The sequence below is a fragment of the Phyllobates terribilis genome, unplaced genomic scaffold, assembly GCF_046119375.1.
Source record: "Phyllobates terribilis strain yellow unplaced genomic scaffold, ASM4611937v1 Scaffold_3__8_contigs__length_932513732, whole genome shotgun sequence".
Taxonomy (NCBI): domain Eukaryota; kingdom Metazoa; phylum Chordata; class Amphibia; order Anura; family Dendrobatidae; genus Phyllobates; species Phyllobates terribilis.
The window spans coordinates 724872897-724896234 of NW_027362763.1; the positions used below are offsets into that span (position 1 = coordinate 724872897).

A 23338-nucleotide genomic window follows, 5' to 3' on the forward strand; every position below is an offset into this window, starting at 1 on the left:
TTTGGATTTAGTAGCACATGTTTTCCTGGAACAGTTTGTGGACAACATTTGCAGAGTCCCTGAGGTTCCAGAACAGCAAACCCTTCCTACCCTACTAGTGCAGTGACTATTTTGGCCTTGCAGGTGTTATCTAGAAATAAGAATGCACCGGATGTTGCAGAGTGAAAATTGCAAATATTCCAGCTTACTGCCCAATACATTGTGCCCAGCTTGTGTTTCTGGAGACACCCACCTCCTCAGGTAAAGGGATATTCTCAAGTTATTAAATTACTTTAAATAGACAGAATTAAAATAGGAAAACTTGCAGTTGACTTGCGTTTTCAATGTGCAGCCATTCTTATGAAATGAGAAGCATTTTTCTTACATGCTGTGCATCTGCTTTCTATGGCGCTTGGCCAAATGTCAGCCCAGACCCTGGACTAAAGTGCACAGTAGATGCGTTCCAGGAAAGGGGTTAACGCCAAACATTTCAGTCACCTCTTTCCAGCCCATTAATTTCTATTCAACAGTTATCTGTTCACCTCCCTGCCTCTCAGCTCCTGACAAGCTGCTCTTATAAACTCTGTAGAATCACAATTCCCTAGGCACCAGCATCACTTTGAGCTGTGCGCTTGTGCCCTGTTATCTCTGTATTAATATAATGATAGCGGTGTAGTCTCCAGAACAAACCACTAATAGCTGAATGTGTTACAGCAGAACTGATCATTATAGCTCTACTGATAATACAGCTCTGCTGCTCACCAAAACTGACCCTCAAGAAGGAGAGCCCGTCCTGCCAAAAACCAGGCAGTAAGGAGCAGGGCTGTGGAGTCGGTAAGCCAAACCTCTGACTCCTCAATTTCCATGACACCGACTGCGACTCCGTCATACATGGCTCATGTTTAAGTGATAAATTTACTGTAGCACAGATTCATCTCCGCTAAAAGCCTAGACCCTTAGATCAGGAATAGGACAGACGTTTATAGGACATTTCATAACTTTCCCAAATTCTTATGAAAAAAATATTCCCCACAAACTGCATTGAACAACTGTACCCAATTTATTATATATTGTGCACAACCCCCATCTGTGGATGTCGGGCCTTCATACCACCCTCATGGAGTCTGTTTCTAACCGTTTGTGCAGACACATGCACATTTGTGGCCTGCTGGAGGTCATTTTGCTGGGCTCTGGAAGTCCTCCTCCTGTTCCTCCTTGCACAAAGGCGGAGGTAGCGGTCCTGCTGCTGGGTTGTTGCCCTCCTACGGCCCCCTCCACGTCTCCTGGTAGCGCCTCCAGCCTCTGGACACTACGCTGACAGACACAGCAAACCTTCTTGCCACAGCTCGCATTGATGTGCCATCCTGGATGAGCTGCACTACCTGAGCAACTTCTGTGGGTTGTAGAGTCCGTCTCATGCTACCACGAGTGTGAAAGCACAACCAACATTCAAAAGTGACCAAAACATCAGCCAGAAAGCATTGGTACTGAGATGTGGTCTGTGGTCCCCACCTGCAGAACCACTCCATTATTGAGGGTGTCTTGATAATTGCCAATAATTTCCATCTATTGTCTATTCCATTTGTACAACAGCATGTGAAATTGATTGTCAATCAGTGTTGCTTCCTAAGTGGACAGTTTGATTTCACAGAAGTTTGATTTACTTGGCGTTACAGTTATGTCCATATATATTTGGACAGAGACAACATTTTTCTAATTTTGGTTCTAGACATTACCACAATGAATTTTAAACAAAACAATTCAGATGCAGTTGAAGTTCAGACTCAGCTTTTCATTTGAGGGTATCCACATTAAAATTGGATGAAGGGTTTAGAAGTATCAGCTCCTTAACATGTGCCACCCTGTTTTTAAAGGGACCTTCAATCTGAATTGTTTTGTTTAAAATTCATTGTGGTAATGTCTAGAACCAAAATTAGAAAAATGTTGTCTCTGTCCAAATATATATGGACCTAACTGTATATTCTGTATATATATATATATATATTATAATATAATTTTTTTTATTTTAGTACAGACCAAAAGTTTGGACACACCTTCTCATTCAAAGATTTTTCTGTATTTTCATGACCATGAAAATTGTACATTCACACTGGAGGCATCAAAACTATGAATTAACACATGTGGAATTATTTTCTTAACAGAGAAGTGTGAAATAACTGAAAATATGTCTTATATTCTAGGTTCTTCAAAGTAGCCACCTTTTGCTTTGACTGCTTTGCACACTTTTGGCATTCTCTTGATGAGCTTCAAGAGGTAGTCACCGGAAATGGTTTTCACTTCACAGGTGTGCCCTGTCAGGTTTAATAAGTGGGATTTCTTGCCTTATAAATGGGGTTAGGACCATCAGTTGTGTTGTCAAGAAGTCTGGGGAATACATAGCTGATAGTCCTACTGAATAGACTGTTAGCTTTTTTTTTTTCTTGCCATAATATAAATTCTAAGTATAAAGAAAAACGAGTGGCCATCATTACTTTAAGAAATGAAGGTCAAGAAGTCCAAAAAATTGGGAAAACTTTGAATGTGTCCCCAAGTGCAGTTGCAAAAACCATCAAGCGCTACAAAGAAACTGGCTCACATGAGGACCGCCCCAGGAAAGGAAGACCAAGAGTCACCTCTGCTTCTGAGGATAAGTTTATCCGAGTCACCAGCCTCAGAAATCGCAGGTTAACAGCAGCTCAGATTAGAGACCAGGTCAATGCCACACAGAGTTCTAGCAGCAGACACATCTCTTCAACAACTGTTAAGAGGAGACTTTGTGCAGCAGGCCTTCATGGTAAAATAGCTGCTAGGAAACCACTGCTAAGGACGGGCAACATGCAGAAGAGACTTGTTTGGGTTAAAGAACACAAGAAATGGACATTAGACCAGTGGAAATCTGTGCTTTGGTCTGATGAGTCCAAATTTGAGTTCTTTGGTTCCAACGTGTCTTTGTGCGACGCAGAAAAGGTGAACGGATGGACTCTTCATGCCTGGTTCCCACCGTGAAGCATGGAGGAGGAGGAGGTGGTGTGATGGTGTGGGGGTGCTTTGCTGGTGACACTGTTGGGAATTTATTCAAAATTGAAGGCATACTGAACCAGCATGGCTACCACAGCATCTTGCAGCGGCATGCTATTCCATCCGGTTTGCGTTTAGTTGGACCATCATTTATTTTTCAACAGGACAATGACCCCAAACACACCTCCAGGTTGTGTAAGGGCTCTTTGACCAAGTAGGAGAGTGATGGGGTGCTACGCCAGATGACCTGGGCTCCACAGTCACCAGACCTGAACCCAATCGAGATGGTTTGGGGTGAGCTGGACAGCAGAGTGAAGGCAAAAGGGCCAACAAGTGCTAAGCATCTCTGGGAACTCCTTCAAGATTGTTGGAAGACCATTTCCGGTGGCTACCTCTTGAAGCTCATCAAGAGAATGCCAAGAGTGTGCAAAGCAGTCATCAAAGCTAAAATTGGCTACTTTGAAGAACCTAGGAGGAGGTCAGAGGATTAAATTTGCAGCCTTTAGAGCATTTGGTGTGGGGTGGGCCTGGAGGTGAAAGCTCTGAGCTGTTTGTGTCACACATGCTGGATGTATGGAGATTGCAGGTCTCCTGGACTGAATGCCTTTGTTAAAGGACATGCAAGCTCGACTTTAAGCCAGGTGGGCTAACCAGCACTATTGTATGGACTTGTTATTTTATGTTTTACCTTCTGCCGGACAAAGGCTGTATTTACTTTTTCTGGTTACGTGGTTTGAGGATTGCAATAAACCAGCCGCACTTTAAATAGAAACTGTTCCTGTGTCTGCCTCTTTAAGAAGCTGAGTCTGTATGTCTGTCTGTCTCTATCTATTATATATACAGGTGCATCTCACTAAATTAGAATATCATCAAAAAGTTAATTTATTTCAGTTCTTCAATACAAAGCGAAACTCGTATACTATATAGAGTCATTACAAGCAGAGTGATCTATTTCAAGTGTTTATTTCAGTAAATTAGAATACTTTATAACAGCTTGAAAAATATTTTTAAAATCCAAAAGTTGGCCTACTGAAATGTATGTTCAGTAAATGCACTCAATACTTGGTCGGAGCTCCTTTTGCATCAATTACTGCATCAATGCGGCGTGGCATGGAGGCGATCAGCCTGTGGCACTGCTGAGGTGTTATGGAAGCCCAGGTTGCTTTGATAGCAGCCTTCAGCTCGTCTGCATTGTTGGGTCTGATGTCTCTCATCTTCCTCTTGACAATACCCCATAGATTCTCTATAGATTCTCTATGGGGTTAAGGTCAGGCGAGTTTGCTGCCAATCAAGCACAGTGATGCTGCTGTTTGTAAACCAGATATTTGGTACTTTTGGCAGTGTGGACAGGGGCCAAGTCCTGCTGGAGAATGACATTTCCATCTCCAAAAAGCTTGTCGGCAGAGGGAAGCATGAAGTGCTCTAAAATTTCCTGGTAGACGGCTGTGCTGACTTTGGTCTTGGTAAAATACAGTGGACCTACAGCAGCAGATGAAATGGCTCCCCACACCATTACTGATTGTGGAAATTTCACACTAGACCTCAAGCAGCTTGGATTGTGGCCCCTCCACTCTTCCTCCAGACTCTGCGACCTTGATTTCCAAATTAAAATTGGAACTCTGGGATCTTGTGGAGTGTGTCAGTGACTGCCTTCTTGACATCTGTCAAGTCAGCAGTCTTCCCCATGATTGTGGAGCCTACTGAAACAGACTAAGGGACCTTTTTAAATGCCTAGGAAGCCTTTACATGTGTTTTTTGTTAATTATTCTAATTTACTGAGATAATGACTTTTGTGTTTTCATTGGCTGTAATCCATAATCATCAACATTAACAGAAATAAACACTTGAAATAGTTCACTCTGTTTGTATTGACTCTATATAATGAGTTTCACTTTTTGTATTGAAGAACTGAAATAAATTACCTTTTTGATGGTATTCTAATTTAATGAGATGCACATATATATATTTATACGCTTTCCTGCATGAGCCCCAAGTCTGAGACTTAAGACCCCGTCACACATAACGAGATCGCTAGCGAGATCGTTATTACGTCACGGTTCTGGGATCGCTGGAGGGTCGTTTCTTGATCGCTGGGGAGCTGTCAGACATGCAGAACTTCCCAACGATTTCGGCCGCCCCAGCGATCTAACTAATGATCTCGGCGGTCGTTGGGACGCTTTCACACAGCAGCTATTTCAACGATCCACACCTTGATAGGGACTGTACTGTGTCACAAAGGCGTGCATAAAATTACATAAAAAGAACAAGACCAGATGTACGGCCAGTCAAAGCCGGAGAACGCTACAACGATCCGCAAAATCAGGACTCAGTCGAATGAACGGATATCAACAGCCCGGAGAATTCTGCTAGCATCTGCAATCCAGCATGAGGTCAGAAACAAAGGATGGAATCGCTATTCTGTTGCCTTCTTTATGCACGGCGGAAAATGAGAACGCTGTAGCGACCACCAATCGGGGACGAGGGGCGCGGAAAAGTGCAATTTATGCACGCCTACGTGTCTCAGTTCTGAGTCGCTAACGAGGTCGTTGATAAGGTGTCAAATACAGCGATGCACACTGCCCAGTGGGAGCGCAACGACCCAGGAATGGTCCAGGAAGCTTTGTAACCATCAGTGATCTCACAGCAGGGGCCTGATCGTTGCTACCTGTCAGACATAACGAGATCGCTATTGCGTCACAAAAAACGTGACTTCTCAACGATCTCGCTAGCGATCTCGTTATGTGTGACGGGGGCTTTTAGTACAAGGCTCACACAGGCTTATATTTAGAAAGGATCTAATGGTCTCGAGTGTGAGCCAGCAAGACAGAGCTGCAGTCACAGGATGTTTGAGAGGACTGGCGCAACGCTGGAAACTGCAGAAAACGGTGACCACAAAGTATATGCAAACGCATTACTAATTGGTTAAAAAGGAGCAATTAAAAAAACAAAAAAAAAAAAAACGCATCCTTTTAGGCTTGGTTCACGGTTTTCCTGTGCTCTACACTGAGCCCTTTCATAATTTTTGCAAATTTTAGACTTAAACCCAGATGTTTCACACACCACTCCCGACAGAACCTTTTCACTATAATGAGGCAGATGGAGTCTCTTTGGACTCTTATCTTACATCTTTTCCAGCGGTGTCCATCTTTTGGAGGCTCACAAAAGCATGGGCACTACCGCTTTTCTGCAGGCCTAAAAAGAGGAAACCGGAACGGAGTCACTTTGGCCTCTTATCTGCCTCATTATAGTGTGTAATTCTAGCGGGTGTGTTATCTGAATTGTGTTATGTGGAGATTGTGCACACAATGTGTTTTTCAGTTGTGTCCACTTCAAAAGCGCTCAAAAGAATGATCATACGTTTTTCTATGGAAAAATTAACTGCAGGTCATATAGTCAGGCTTTTGAGCGCCTTTTAACAGCTTCAAAAGACTCCAAGTGGCTAAAAGAAGGCAGCGGACCGTTGCTCAGGAGTATTCTGCTCTAGACTTTACAGTACAAGTCAATTTGAAGGATCGGAAGACGCCCGGTATCTTTGAACTTTTTTTCCTTGCGTTCTCTTCCGAAACTACCGGTTTCTTGATTTGTTGAATGGCGGTATATAACTTGATTTCTATTCTGATTTTTGGGAAGCAGAATGAAGCAATAAAACAGCAATTGTTGAATGCCTTGCAATGCTCTTGTTGTCCCAGGAGGGCTGCTAGTCCCTGGATGTTAAGCCGAGCTTCTGTGATGATTGTGACAGGCAAATCTTCTGTGTCTGAATGATGACCATTACATACTGGTCCGTCCATGTGTGGGAACACCTTGCCGAATAAGGGGAACTGGGTTAAAGGTTTTCTCATTTTAGACATTTACTTCTAGAAGGCAACTGAGAGCGTTGTACATTCGCAGACACCACCACTGATGGCGGACGAGGCAGGACAGCAGAACCCCAAGTTGATCATTCGCAACGAGCAGGATGTAACCAAGCAGGACAGGGTGTCCTAGTTGTGGGACCTGGTTGTGAAGTGTGTGTTTTTTTTTTTTTTTTTTTTTTTTTTTTTAAACCAATTTTCCTCTATCTGTTACGTAGGTTGTAGCTGGAAGATGAATAGGTCTGACCACAGGGTCTTCCACCTGTTGCAAAAGTAAGGGGTCCTAAATCTTCTGTGTACTATTGCTTTATTCTTGGTCTTTGGGACTACCAGCCCTGTACTCTGCTGTTTTCATCAGTCCCATACAGTAAATGGAGCCGTAGCAAGCGGTAGGTTCCCACAGTCAGATTCCATCTAATCTACGAGTTGGTAGGAACTCTTCATAACCAGAATATCCAAAATGAATGGGGTCATTCAAAACCAAAATTCGTCCCACAAAAATACGAGCCCTCTTACGGTAATGTCAGCAGAAAAATAAATAAAAAAAAATTATGACTCTTGGAAGATAGAGGAGGGGGAAAGCAAAGCGCAAAAAGGAAAGTTGCATGTGGCGGGAAGGGGTTATAAGGAGCTGTGTGCGGCTTGATCTATTACATGTCTCATAAGGAAAATTACAATCAGATCTCAAGAACCTGCAATATACAAGTTGTACCCCAGTATTCTGTAGTAGCCCCACAGTATGGCCATGTTTCCTCATGCAAAACGATTTTTTATTCCTTCCCGTTGCATTTTTTGCAGGTGTCTGTACCAAAATATACAATAGCAACGTGCTCTGATTGTTGCATCTTTGATGTCATTTTTTTTTTTTCTTTCCTGCTCATTTGATGCCGTGTTTTTTTTTTTTTTTTTTTTTGTTGTTGTGTGTGTGAAGTGCTGAGAATCTGAACTTAAACGTAATTACATTTTTTACCTGCATTTTTCACTCTCCCCATAGAAGGAAAGCCTGCAATTTAGCAGTGTCTTTAAAACGTAGTGGGCAGAGTTTTCATGAAATCACATCCACTTTGCTTGAACTGGTAAATGCAGCAGATTTTTTTTGTACGGAATGCAGCGTTTGCCCTACGTGGGAACATGGACTATATCTGATTATATGAAATGCTGAGCTGGTCTGTTTGCTTCTAATTTTTCTGCAGTATTAAGGGTTTGACTCTGCTGGTCCATGTTTCGCTGATCCGCTTCTTCTGTGTGAGGACAATCATTCAGGCGGTGTGCCCACTATTTTTTTAAGCGTTTCCGCAGAAACGCTTAAACGCATGGTAGAAGACCTGCTATGTTCCCCAATGATAATCTGCATGTGCTGTGCACATGCTGCGGATTATCATTGTGGAAAAAAACACAGCACCTCCAATTTTGCATAAGCGCTGCGTTTTCGCCGCCATTGACTTGCATTGGAACGCATGGAATCCGCATCACTGCATCTGTACATGCGGATTCCAACCTGTAAAAAAAAAAAAAAAAAAAAAAGAGAGAATAACATTAAAAATAAACATTATACTGACCTTCTGATGGCCCGCGGTGCGCTTGTCTTCGCTTGCCGGCAGCTCGCGGTGGACTGAAGGACCTGTGCTGAACGTCAGTCATGTGACGGCAGGTCCTTCAGTGTAGTGCACCGCGATCTGCCGGCCAGGACGGAGCGAAGCAAGACTGCGGGGGCCATCAGAAGGCAAGTATAGATTTATTTTTTACCATTCTTTACGGTCACACTATATAAATCCATGCCGGTTGCATGGATTTATATAGTGTGACCAAGTTGACAAGCACTTTCCAAATGATGCTAAAATAGCTTGGAAAGCGCTTGACACCCGCATACGGAAATGCAAGTGAAGAACGCTTCACTTCCGCATGTCCCTGGCAGGAAAAACGCATGTAAAATCCGCATGCGTTTTTTTCTGCCAGGGAGATGCAGAAACACTCAAAAAAAAATAATTCGAAGTGTTTCTGCGTCGTGGGCACACAGCCTGAGCGTTTCTGCGTCGTGGGCACACAGCCTCAGTCCTGTATGAAGTGGAGGAATGTGGATAATGTCACTGCTTAGGACGATGGAGATGTGTAGGAATGGGTTTAGTTCAGTGGTGTTCCTTTAATCTGGAATTATGGACAACTGACAATTACTGGATTATTGGTTCTCCTCATTATGGAAAAGTATGTAAAATACAAGGGTGGAGAAAACTTCCCAAAATTAAAATGATTGTTGGAAATAGTCTTCAGTGACTCGTGCCTCCTAAATTCTGCCTTTTTATGTGCTGTTTTAATTAAATTTTACATAGTAATTGTCCCATTAACAGGATCTATCACCTATCCACGGAATGCGTAATCAGAGTTGTAATTTTGGTAACCACCACTGATCCCAAAAACTGGGTGAATGGAGCAGTAGGGAGCATGCCGCACCATAGCTCCACTTGCTGTTTGTAAGAACGGTGGGCATGCATGCACACTACTGGGGTCACACACACGGGTCACAGAACCCCTAATCTGGTTCCGTTATGGTCTCGCTGGTCGGATCCCCACCGATCATACATTTATCCCCTATTGTATGGATGGAGAAGTTCTGTTCCAGCGAGCGGCTGTAGGGGAAATGTAACCTAATTTTCTCCCTACAACTGCACTCCTAATTAGACATTGTTTTTATTTAAACTGTATTTACCTGCAGCTTTACCACTTTGCTGCAAGTTTTTTGCTGACTGGTACTTTTTAAGACATTTGTTACTGGAGGGAAAATGTAAAGAAAAGGATTTATTTTGTTCAGTGGGATGCAGTAAAATATCTGACCCTCTGTTTCTTTACAAGGATGTTTTTTTACCCCCTCCTCACCCCAAGCTCAGATCTGAGCGCCATATGATGCTGATCTGCCGGTTTTTGTGCTTTACCTCCACACAATGCAGAGTTCATCTGACTGTGGATTATGTAATTGTCCTCCTGTGCCTGCAGCCCTCACATGGCAGCCGGTGGTGTTACTCTGTGATATCGGGCACGTCAACTGGGTGGCGGGTTGGTTTGTTTTTGGAATTATTGCCTAGTTGTCACCACACACATTATGTCCAACCTGCGCTTCTCGGGTGTGTATTTTTTTTTATTTGTGAGAAAAAAACATACTGTGAAGGATGCTGGATACTAAGCCGCACGGGAGACTAGTCAAAAGTCCTGGTCCCAGACAACTTCTTCCCGCCCGCTCCCCTGGAGTGATCTGCATGCATGTATAGGGCGAAACCTGTCTCTGCAGGTGAGCAGAAAGTGAAAAGCCGCCAGGCACCTGCCTGTCCGATTTAGTTTCCCATGCGTTTAAGTGCCCTCAGCTTTTTGGTGTCAACCATACCTGGCTGAAATCATACAATCAGTGTCTCACAGATCGGGCAGTATGTATCAGCTGTCGAATTCCCTTTAATTTAAAACTTTAAACGAAGCTGGCCAGGATGATAGGAAATTTCTACCGAAAACTAAACCGGCCAGGATGATAGGAAATTTCTACCGAAAACTAAACCGGCCAGGATGATAGGAAATTTCTACCTAGAACTAAACCGGCTAGGATGATAGGAAATTTCTACCTAAAACTAAACCGGCCAGGATGATAGGAAATTTCTACCTAGAACTAAACCGGCTAGGATAAGAAATTTCTACCGAAAACTAAACCGGCCAGGATGATAGGAAATTTCTGCTGAAAACTAAACTGGCCAGGATGATAGGAAATTTCTACCTAGAACTAAACCAGCCAGGATGATAGGAAATTTCTACCTAGAACTAAACCGGCCAGGATGATAGGAAATTTCTACTGAAAACTAAACCGGCCAGGATGATAGGAAATTTCTACCGAAAACTGAATCAGCCAGGATGATGGTAGAAATTTCCTTTAAAACTAAAGTTATGTCTGTATTGGCGCTCACTTTTGAATAAATCGAAACCTTCGGGGTAGAAGTCTTCCTTGCCCTCACTCCTTTATTGCTTGCCTCCTGCATTTGATTGACATGTCAGTCCTGTGCTTGCACTAGATTTCTGAAAGGGGCAGAAGTTTAAAAAGCAAGAGTGACCTGTCAATCAGATGCAGAAGGGCCGGCACTAGGCTGGGAATAAGTAGTGAGGACAGGAGCGTTGAACACCACGTTGACATTGACTGGGCTGATTTCTATGCCAAAAGATAAAGATTTACTTAGCAGGAGAAGACTTATACTGCCATACAGTAATTGCTCCTGACAGGTTCCCTTACAAAGAAACTTTTTATATGCTGAACTTATTGTTGACTCTCAAGGACTTTGTGAATTCTTGCCATGTTACACTGACTTATAATGTGACACTTTTTTTCATTTCTTTTTCAGGTTTACTGATCAATGGACAAAGTTGGGAAAATGTGGAATACATTCAAATATCGGTGCCAGAATCTATTTAGCCATGAAGATGATGGAAATCAATCAAATGCAGTGGATGTTAATGCAAACAAGTGTTTCAGTGGAGGGGAGAAAGCAGAAGCTTCCTCTAGTCAGTCGCCCTTGTCCTCTACCCATCGTTTGCAGATCTCTTCTGAACTAACCTTGACCGCCTGCAGCAGCTCCAATAGAAGAAATCCAAATTGTGTCTCTGAAATGCCGCAGCTAGTTGAAATTAGTATTGAAAAAGACAGCGACATGGGCCTTAGTGCAGGGACCCGTTTGGCACGAAGGGACTCTTACACCAGGCATGCTCCATGGGGTGGGAAAAAGAAGCATTCTTGCTCCACCAAAACTCAAAACTCCCTTGATCCTGATAAGAAAATTGTCAGGCAGAGGAGTGGACTCCCAAGAAGAGACCGAAGATATGTAGTAGGATCAGTTCATGACATGGAGGTTGTGTCTAATAGAGCGCTCGGCAGTCGCAGTTTAAGGCAGAGACTCAATGAGACTGTAGGATTGTGCTTTCCTATTAGAACATATAACAGACCGTCAAAGCCCCTCTTCGCAACCAAGAGAAAAATCCATCTGTCGGAGCTTATGCTTGAAAAATGCCCATTTCCACCAGGTTCGGACCTGGCTCAGAAATGGCACCTAATTAAACAACATACAGCCCCCGTTAGTCCACACTCAAGCATGTTGGATACTTTTGAGCAGACCCTTCTTTCCACTGAAGATGAAGAAGATAGGTTACGTGAAAGGCGTAGACTTAGCATTGAAGAAGGTGTTGACCCTCCTCCCAATGCCCAGATCCACACATTTGAAGCTACAGCACAAGTTAACCCAGTATATAAGCTTGGACCAAAACTTGCCCCGGGCATGGCTGACATGTCGGTGGACAATGGTGCAGCATCATCACACGGTGGTTGTGAGTCTGAAGAAGATGGCACAACTCTCTGTCTACAGTCACGTCGACAGAAGCAGCGCCAGTTCTCGGGAGACAGCCATATGCAAACTAGTAGGCAGGGAGCCTGGAAAGTCCACACACAGATTGATTATATTCACTGCCTTGTGCCAGATCTAGTGGAAATAACAGGCAACCCCTGCTACTGGGGAGTCATGGATCGCTATGAGGCAGAAGCGTTGCTGGAAGGCAGGCCAGAAGGCACATTTTTGCTCAGGGATTCAGCACAAGAGGACTACCTTTTCTCTGTGAGCTTCCGTCGCTACAACCGATCTCTGCACGCTCGCATTGAGCAGTGGAATCATAATTTCAGCTTCGACGCCCATGACCCCTGCGTGTTTCACTCCTCCACTGTTACGGGACTCTTAGAACATTACAAAGATCCGAGTTCTTGCATGTTCTTCGAGCCCTTACTCACGGTACCTTTAAATAGAACTTTCCCGTTCAGCCTGCAGTACATCTGCCGGTCAGTCATTTGCAGGTCTACCACCTACGATGGTATTGATTTACTTCCTCTGCCATCCATGCTACAAGACTTCCTGAAGGAGTATCATTATAAGCAGAAGGTCAGAGTGCGGTGGTTGGAGAGGGAGCCGATTAAGTCGAAATAACCCGAAAACACATTTCTGTTCTCCTTTCTCTACCTTCCAAAAGAATAATTATCACCTCATAGACTTAGGATATGCTCAGTTATTAAAGCACATGTACCTGTAATTTAGAAATAATAGTGTATGACACTTCGAGCTTTAAATGTATTGGTAAACTATAATCTGCCGGTAAGGGAGGCCGCCGTGCATTCTCTGAAACGACGAAGCGGAGCCTTTGACACTGCATGTTCTTACGAATGCTGACGTTTTATCATCCGAACGCTTGGATGTTCTCCATTTTCATTCTCAAGCAGAACCCGAGGTGTCTACATGGCTTCTTTTCTTACCATTTAACGGTAGTTTAAGTGTTTCAGGATTTAAAAAACAAACAAACAACTAATTGTTCCCGACGTGACAAAATCCCTGATTCCTTGCACAACACCAGACAGATGGCGGTCATCCTGATACGGAAATAAAATTTGATGCCTTTTTCGCGAAGCTAAAAGTCAGTAGGGTGTAACTTCGATGTTGCCAGCACTTTGTTAGACACTTTGACATTCATGTTGGTACTGATACTTATTAAATTAATTACCAGGGGTTAGTTTTGGGCTCGTATGATCCATCCACAAATAACATTCACAGGTATGACGGCTCGGTCAGTATTCAAGGAAAATTCTGGTGCAAAATGAAATTTCGTCAGTCGCGGTTTTTTTTTTTTTTTTTGGTCTTATCCTTTTTTGTTTTTTCCCCTTACATTATGACTTCTCAATAGTTACTGGTGGCTCTTATGTATTTTGGTATTCCACAGAACAAATTTTCATTAAGAATTCCCCTGTCACTGAGTTTGTATTTGGAGACCTGACTGAGCAATTTCATCAAAAGCATACCAGATGTGAAAACTGTCTGATTGGCGGATCGTATGTGACCGCCATGCTTTTCTAGGTTCACCTGTGAATGATATTTGTGCTCGATTTATCAGATAAGTGAGTTCAGGGCCCCTTTCTAATGGATTTCCTAAATGTAGACTTTAATAGAACAGCAGGTCCTTGACATGGAGCGAAATAAGCATTTACACTAGTGATGAATTTTGCTCAATAAGGTCACCGTCCTCGATCAGGAAGATCGTTCCTTAAGGGATTCATAGTATTTTATTTTTACAAACTAGTTGAATGAAAGTGTTACTATACCATACGAGTCTGGCAAATAGGTGGCAGAACTGTGTCTTTTGGCAATTTCCAATGCTTTATTTTGGGATCTTTTTATAACTTTTGGTTCCAGGATTTGTTCCATCACTACTTTTTCCATTTGAAACACGGTGTCGTAAAATCTGGAGTAATGCAAGAAACATTTGATCTTGAGGGAGAGAACACCAGAGATTTGCCAGCTACTGGGTCATTATAGTCTATGGTCACCTTCACAATCCAAAACCGCTGCATCTGTAGATGAACGTACACCACTTCGTTTGCGGCAGTTAACTTTTTTTTTATAATTCTTTTTGGTGCAGAGTTTCAGGGACTTGTTACCCAAGTGCAGCGACATTATCCATTTCGTGGGTATGACTTGGAAAATTAGGTGTTACGCCTGAGTGATATCACGATAGTGTATTGATGGGCTAAGTAATGACCTAGCCCACCAAATGGCTTTGTACACTGTGTTTAGGTGACGAGTTTTCTGTTATATTTTACTTTTTAGAGGCCTGCTTTGTGGCCTCTTTATCACTGGGCTTAGACTACCCAATCTGACAATGCACCAAATTTATCTTCCAGCCTGGCTGATAGCTGCAGCTTGTACTTACCAGTGTGAGATCTCGGCAGTAACAGGAAGGATGGACACTGAGGAGCTGTCAAATCAGGCTAGGTGGACGGAGATTGAAGTTCAGCTTTCAACATTTGTATTGATGGGCTAAGTAATGACCTAGCCCACCAAGTTGCTTTAATAAACACTGTTTAGGTGATGAGTTTTCTGTTACTATTTAGTGGCCTTTTTATCACTGGGCTTGGACTACGCAATCTAAAAATGCACCAAATTGATCACATAGGCTTATGCTGGATGATAAACTTAAGGCATCTTTAGTTTACACCTCCTTTTGGTTGGCTTACTTTGCACCTAAGTTTTGGCCCAGTAGGGTATTGTACTTCACACCCCTTTCCCATCTAGGTCACTCCCCTTTGTCGAAAGAAGCGAATAGAAGGGCAAATTGCACCTGAATTTTGGCATGTTTTAGCTCTGTAAATCTTACTTCTGTGCCCTGACTGATATGTTCCCAAGCAGAATAATCTGTTTTTTTTTTATTTTAAGCGAGCTGAACCCTTGGCAGTCAATCGTTTCTCAACCCCTTTAGTGCTTTAGTCTTGTGCATGCTGGTATCATCTATACCCACCGACACTGCCTGATGAAATTTGTGCATAGGGATCACTGATCCTTGTGTGAAAATGGCAATGTCCGTACCAAGGGTATCCGAGGGTGCTATCCCAACTGCAGTGCCCCATTCCTCTTCGTGCATGCACACGATACCCAGTGACCATATTTCTTGCATTACTTTAGGTTTTATCTTAACCGTTCTACCCCTCCACGGAAAAGCATCAGATTTATAGACCTTTTTTGTTTAACTACTTTTCCCCTTGCTATCAAACTTTTTTTTTTTTGGAACTCTGTTCCGCTAGATGTTTAAGGTACTGTGCATTCTTTGCAATTGTATATAGTTTTTAAGACTGCATTGGCACTTTAAATTTTAATCCCCTTGGTTTAAACAGGGGGGTAATGGTGTACTCTGCCATTGTCTGGGACAGACACATTGGTGGCATTGGACAGTGTTGCAAATGCTCCCCAGCAGAGCATTAAAAAAGAAAAAAACGTTTGTGTTCATTCTTGTACATGTTGGTGTTAGTATGAGCGTGGTTGCTCAGGTTCTTGGGAGTGTATCCTTCTTTTAAGGTGGATCTGGCGCCAGATTTCACAATACTAGCTGTATACGTTATCTAATAAATCTTATACCTCATGAGGCTGGTGTACTTACTTTGAAAATCCATGTCAGAATGGTAACCATATCCTGATCTTATTAGGAGTCCAGCTAAGCGGTGAGAGAGTTCAAGTCCAAATGTATTCAGTATCCTCCCACCGAGCCTGAGTAACAGCCACAGCTTATACTGAGCAGTGTGAGATCTCAGCAGGGAGGAGGGACACTGAGGAGCTGTCAAATCAGGCTAGATGGACGGAGATTGAAGTTCAACTTTCAAAAACAATTATACAGCCATTCGGACATGAGTTTTCAAAGTAAGTGCACCAGCCTCATCTGGTCTAAGATCTATTTAACAATGTATGCAGTTTTGTATTGTGAAATCTGATGACAGCCACTTTAAGCACAGTTGAAGTTGCATATTTTGCTAGCTGGACCACCTCGCCTCATGCCTTAGTAATGACCCCTAGTACTTAGTAAATTGATAGGCTATATTCTGAATATTGGTTCAGCCGGCAAAATGGGCTCCTCCACAGCGGAAACTGCAATGGATGTAAGAAATTGTTACACAACATTCATACTGATAACACTCTTTTAAAGTTTAGTTCTGAGATGCTACATCTCTATGCAAACCTAACAAGAAGTGTTTATTGCTTCCTGTGCCTTTTCTCAAAACCTTTCTTTCCCTTTGATTTTAGTCTTGTCGTCTTTGGTGCTTTTTGCTTTTAAGTCTACATAAGCGTAGCAGCTGATCCTCCCACGTCTTTCCACCAGTCAGTTATCTAGAGTAGAACTGGAGATGCAATTTTTCACCTACACATCTTCTTAATCAAAGTTGTATTTTTTTGTGTGTGGACACAGAATTAGTAGCCTGTTCTACACAACTCTCCCAAAAATAAGTGTTTTATTTTCTATTTTATGCTGTTACCGAACACTAAGTGTAAACATTAAAAAAAATAATAATTTGTACTGGTGAAACTTGAAAAATTATTGCTTTTGAATGGAAGATGGAGCCTTTACCACCTAATTCAGATGGCCATAATACAGTCACATTTAGTAACTATTTCTGCCGCATTTCCCTGCCTAACTACGGGTTTTATGACCCAAACTAACCATCATAGGGATCTATGATCTGTTGGTTCCTAATCAGGCCAGGACTTGTGGACATATGGATACTAAAATGATCCTGTATTACTGCCTAACCTAGATCCTATCCCCTCCCATCAAAACGTATACATACAATCACACATGTATGTGTGTGTGTGTATACTATATATTTAGTGTGTATACTGACACACTTGGATACTTACACACGCACTTAGATACGCACAGAAGCCTAGCTACACATACAGTACCTACATACATTCATACACACACAGATACATATACACACGTGCGCGAACACAGATACATACACAGGTACATGCACACATACAGTACACACAGGTATAATATAGGCAACAACTGTGAATATGGATTGAAATAACATGATCACCACATAAGGGAACTATGTATGCGAGATCCTTATAAAATTTGTGTGTAGGATTAAATGCTTATGATATATTTCTAAATTATAAAGGACCCAATTTCCTTTTTTGAGGAACTTAAATATTTAATTCAAAATTACATGGATTGTAATGTCCCTACTACTAACCCTGACAGATCAATATTTTACAATATTAGCGGCCGTAGACCGCTTATCCACGGTTAGTTGCTGAGGCTGCAGTACGACACAAGTGTTAAAACAAACTTTTGCACAGTAAAATAGTACCCAATCTGCATTGACTGCCCTTCTCTTACCCCACCGCCTACCTGCCAGCAACAGATCTCTCATTTTATAGAAAGTGATCTAAAGGATGGGACGTTGTTTGATCCTTCTCCCCCTGAACCATCAGGAGTTTTGCAAGGTTCCATACACTGCTTGAAGTATATGGCATTAGTAATACGGTCATTCTTCAGGTGCTCATAACACCAAGCGTCATGGGTGCCGCATAATGTGTGTTGCTAAAAATCACAAAGACCGGACCGACTGCTCTACAGTTGTGATCTGGGGGTAATCCACTATATCGATGGCTTACCTCAGCAGTACCACCAAACACGGCTTTGCCCCTGATTACAAATTGCCCTTTTTTTGTAGATGACTTCATATGTGGGGTAAGAATCAAGGAGAGATATTGCCTATAACATAGGACTAGGTGTTGGTATAGCATGTGCCATCAATAGCTTTCATTTTAAAGGTATTTAAGGATGGCAGGTGGTGATCAGCGGGCGTTGTATACTTGCCTAACCCGTCATTTAGACTCCAGTGAAATGCCCAATAACCATTTTTGCTGTACCAAAGCATAGTCGGGGTTACCTTCCTACCCTTCCTTCTCCTTTTTTTTTTTAAACCATTCATGTGTATACCAAAGTATTTTAGACTTACTAATGCGTTATATGCAATTGTGTTGGAACAATTCTCTTTTACGTGTGCACTTTAATTGCCTTTGTTGTATGACTTGCAGACACATGAGGCATTTCCATATTTTTTTTCTCCTTTTTGGCTACAGTGTAAAAGTATTTCCGAAGGATAACAAACCCTTCATGGGCTGGAGGGGGCGGCTGTGTACCTGCCCTCGGTGCGTCCTCTGCCCTCGGTGCGTCCTCTGCCCTTTCAGTAGTGCAAGGCATCACAAGGTTCTCGACTCCTTAGTAACACTAGAGATTTCCAGTCTTTGTAAAGAATTGTGTATGTGGATCTGTAAATAGACCTGACATTTCTACAACTCTACGTGCTAGTATGAAACTTGTATTTTCAGTATGGTGAGTGTACAATACATATAAACCAGTACTCTGTTAGATTAGCTGCTTAAAAACCTAAAAAAATGAATAAAAAGTAACATAACAAAAATCACCAGCATGAAGTTGCACCAGATCTGTATATTCTGTGCATTTATCTTGCCTGTCTCTGTAATTACCATATGTTGACATGCTAGTGAATTGGCATAATGCCCCTCTTTCCCCCCTTTAAGCTTGTCCAAAAACCATGAAACCTTTTCTTCTTATGGCTGCTAGCCCGACGACCTCTGGATGAAATGGTCACACCCGCTTTAATTGCTGTTCTGAGAAGGTGGTGACTGGTGGTGCAGTTTCTAGACCCGTCTGACAATGTACTAGCACCACCATTCTTTTCGCTGAAGCCTAATTTTAGTGTATGGGTTGTTTTGACCTCTAGAATTTTGTGTGATGTGATGAACCAGATTTTTTTTTTCAGCAGTAGCTTGTAAGACTTGTTAAATATTATTTAAAAAAAAAAAGCATCAATCCAAAATAGTGTACGCTTTCGAATAAAATAAAAATCTTAATCTGCAGTGCGTGACGTGGAAACGTCTGTCCTAACATTTTGGTCATGACGATCAGAGTCTGTGTTTTCTACTATGTGTTATGTAAGTGGACCAATAATCCTACATTGGAAACAGGGATGCAACGTAAGGCTGTACACACACGTCGGGCGAGCGATCGGAGACATTGGGTCACCTTCAAGTTTGGCCAACTAGCTAATGTTTATGGGGTCTCCTAACTCTCAGATAAATCTCGTCAGATAATGTTGGGAGAGACAAGAATCTGACATTGGATTTTATTACTATGGGTGATGACACCAGAAGACTTGTGGCTGTTTGCTCCCCTATCTTCATTGAGAGCACATGAATGATCGATAAAACAGAGTGCGCATGTAAATTGGGGCTGAGACGAAGAGGCGTCAGTCGGACGCTATCGAGGGTGTGTGGGCAGCTTAACACAGAATCTGTTCAAGTGCCATCCCTCAGGCCTAGTCAACTCTTCATCAGTTTTAGATATCGGCAATTATGTGAACTGAACTTGGCTGATGTTATTGTCAGTGATGCCATTTCCTGGACAGATGGTAGTGACTGTCTGCATTAGTTGTATGTGGTTGGTTTACTTTTATGGCATCTTCAGGATTTTGCACCGAAGCATCTCTTTGAGGTTTCCTTCAACAAATACCATGTCAGCCTGGTGCTTGAAATTATCTGTACTCATGACCATAGAGAAGGTGACCAGAAGAAGGCATGGTTTGTTCCTTAGATATCGTTCCCAGAATCCTTGGTTATGACTTACAGGGTGCTACTGCGATGACTATGCCCTTGATTTATGGAATTTTATGCAGATATATTGGCAGTCCTCTAAGTAGATGGTTATTTTTAACCACCGTATTTAATTTAGAATCGTAAACCACATCCTTCCACCACGGGGGGCATTGGTTAATGTTTTCATCTTCCAAATGTTCTCTGCAGGTAGCTTGGTCTTCGTCTGTAATGGTCTAGGGCTAATTTTGTCTTGAGTCCCGACCATAGATTTGAGTGATTTTGTGTTTTACAGACCCAATATTTCTTAAATTCAGTCTGAAATTGGTCTCTTGGGCAGAACGTAGGTTGAGGTACATGGTCAACTTTTCCAGGTGTTTTAGTTTCAAGAGATATTAGTCATCAAGTCTTGGGTTAGTCATACATGATGATCTTCCAGCAAACCTCATTTATGATTTATATTTGGACAATGCTCAAGCTGCCAAAATTACTGCCTTTCAACCTTTTGGCAATTTTTTTCAGGTGGTTCTAAAAAAAAAAACCCTTATTAATGTATGTAAGGCCAATCCATAAAAAAAAAATTACATACAAGAAAAAAAGATACTTCTCCCTTTCAACTGATTTGTCAAACTTTATCACATCTTCTGTTGATCTTTTGGAAAATGACATCCCGAGTCTCCAAAATACCAAAGTTGGCATTAAAGGATCTTCCATGTGTTTTTTTTTTTTTTTTTTCAATTTGGGATGGGGGGTAGGGTGAGGGGAGTGTGGTCATAATGGAATCCAGTTTGCATAAAGTTGATACTTCACTGTTAAATCATTATGCATTTCTTCTTTCCATGGGTATAATCCTATGACATTCTTAGATAATGCATTAAGACGTGTTTGTCTTTTGCATTGGTTAAAAATCACAATTTGGCTAAACTTTGGTTACTGTGTAGAGGGTACTTTTCAGTTGTCTGCTGAGAAATACAGTATTGAGGAATGAATGGCTTCAAAAATATTTTGTTTAGGAAACCAATTGAAGTAAGCAGATAAATTATTTAAAAAAAAAAAATTTAATGGAGGGTTTTTTCCGGCTTGCACTGCTGGTCAGCCAGATCGGCCAAATAAGTTTAACAAAACTATTTTTATATTAGAGGCTTACGGTAAGACAGACTAGAGCGTATCTCATGTCAATATTTTTATAAATAGTAGTAGCTGAGGGCATAATGGGCTTTGAGAAGCAGTACTGCTCTCACTCAAGTTCTTTTTTTTTTCTTTAGGGGGGAACAAGGCCCAATTAGTTGTATTAAACGGTGATAACTGAGAATATAGTAAATGGAAAACTAGATTTGTTGTATAAACTATTTCCACCTTTTTGTAACTATTACCAAACTTGAAGTACCCATGGTTGCTCCTTAACTGCCATTACGATTAAAAATGGCTTTGACTGCGTTATTAAAGTGAATCTGTCATCAGGATTTTGCTATATAATCGAAGAGAACCATAATATGGGTGCTGAGACCCTGATTCCAGCGATGTGTTACTTGCTTGACTGCTTGGTGTCCTTTTGATATTATCACTGTTTTCTCTTCTGCAGATCTAGCAGTGCTCAGAATGCTGAGCCTTATATAATAACCCCGCCCACAGCACTGATTGGAAAGTTTCTGTGTACAGTAACGGAAAGCTGCCAATCAGTGGAGTGGGGCGTGGCTCCACAGCAGTTGACTGGGAGGCACGAGATGCCTAGTCCTGTAGAGATGATCTGCTGGTAAAACGCGGTTTTATTGAAATGGCAATAAAGCCTAATAAGTGACACATCTCTGAAATCGGGCTCTCGGCCCCTACACAATGCAGCTCTCAGATTACATTAAATAACATGTAGGGTTTTGCTAAGGGGATATCTACTAAATCAGAGCAAGTCCCACCACTGATCACCAAAACTGGCCACCAGGTACAGCCCTAAAACATCTGAACAAAGTTTGACTGCTCCAGACCTAGGACCCCATGCTCTGGTAATTAATGGGGGCTACCAAGTACAGCCAGTACGTAGACATCTCTGAGACCTTGGATGGGGCATTGCATGCTCAACTGCTGCATTTGAAATTAAGGTTTTGAGACTCCGGTTCTGGTGATTTATGGGGGGCATAGGTGATAACTGATTATAAGTGGATCAAGTGGCAATTGCTAATGATTGGATACCCCTTTAACATTGGTTAGAACAGCATTTGTCTTCATTATAGCATTAAGACACGTAAGTGTTAGACGTCAAAATTGCCTACAGTGTTTGCTACAGGAGCTTTCATGGCGTTACATATTTACTCTTAAAGGTGGAGAAGAGTTAAATGGCCCTTCAGTAATGACCACAAATACGACACAACACATGTAAAAAGGTAAATGTCCCATTTTCCCCCAAAAAATTGTTTCCTACAAATCTCATCATACTAGCAGCAAAGTAGTTTTCGATTTTAGTCCCCCCCCCCTCTCACTGGTGCGTAATCCAAAACAAGACATTGCAAAAAGACTGTCATTTTATTTTCTTTCTTTCATCGAAATCAAAATATAACCCACTTGAAAGATCATCCTCTATAGCAGATGTTAGACGATTTATCTAATGGCTTAGCCTCAATCTGATCCCTTTTCTTAATAGAATCATGCCACGCTTTTCATTTGTCACAATCTAAAAAGACATCAGAGTTTTGGGATTATCGAGATACATGACCCCAATGCCTTATACAGAACCTTGGTGCAATTTCGATCATTTTTATGTATTACGATGTTTTATTTTAATCCAGAAAAGATGATCTACTTTATATGGTGACTATCACATTTCACTACTGTGGAAAACTTTGTTTTGTTTAAAGGGTTATATATTGCAACTGCAAATGTATTAACCTCCATATTTTGTCCATGTAGAACCACCGTAGGTAATTAGAGGCTTTTCGGTGGATGTATCTTCACCGATTGTCATGGGAAGGAAGAATTTTCGATTGGAAAGCCACCAATTGCCTACTGATGGGGGTAGAACCTCTTCTTCTTTTTTTTTTGTTAAAACCTGTTCCATCAGTTCACCATGAAAACCATACAACTCTGACAATATTAAACTTTACAGGCCACAATTTTTAGTTTACTCAAAAGCTGACATTCTTGGTGCTTTGACTTCTATAATCCTGTCTTAAATCTAAATAAAGTAATTATGTATCTGTTTTTCTGTGTCCTGTTTCTTTTTCATACACTTAGTTCAGGCACCATGAATCTGGTGACAAGTTCCTTTTTATGAATCCTGAGGCCTGACACCACCCCCACCCCCTACTTATCCCAAAGTTCCCTGTGCGATTGTAGCCGTGTGGTAGTGTGCCAGGGTGACCATCTTTCCATTCACTTTTATGGGGCTGATGGAGACAATAGCGGATTTACTCGGGGCTGTGGAGTCGGTAAGCCAAACCGCTGACTCCTCAATTTCCCTGCCTCCCGACTCCACAGCCCGGCCTCACTACTGAG

At 41.9% G+C, this 23338-nt stretch overlaps 1 protein-coding gene across 1 annotated transcript in view; it reads left to right on the top strand.

Annotated features, from left to right (window-relative positions):
* Window positions 1-23043, top strand: part of SOCS5 (suppressor of cytokine signaling 5) — a 48421-nt gene extending 25378 nt beyond the window's left edge. Inside the window, exon 3 of the mRNA XM_073672065.1 lies at window positions 11219-23043. Coding sequence (XP_073528166.1) covers window positions 11231-12841 — 1611 coding nt within the window. The 5' untranslated portion in view covers window positions 11219-11230 and the 3' untranslated portion in view covers window positions 12842-23043. The remainder of the gene's footprint in view (window positions 1-11218) is intronic.
* Window positions 23044-23338: the final 295 nt, after the last annotated feature.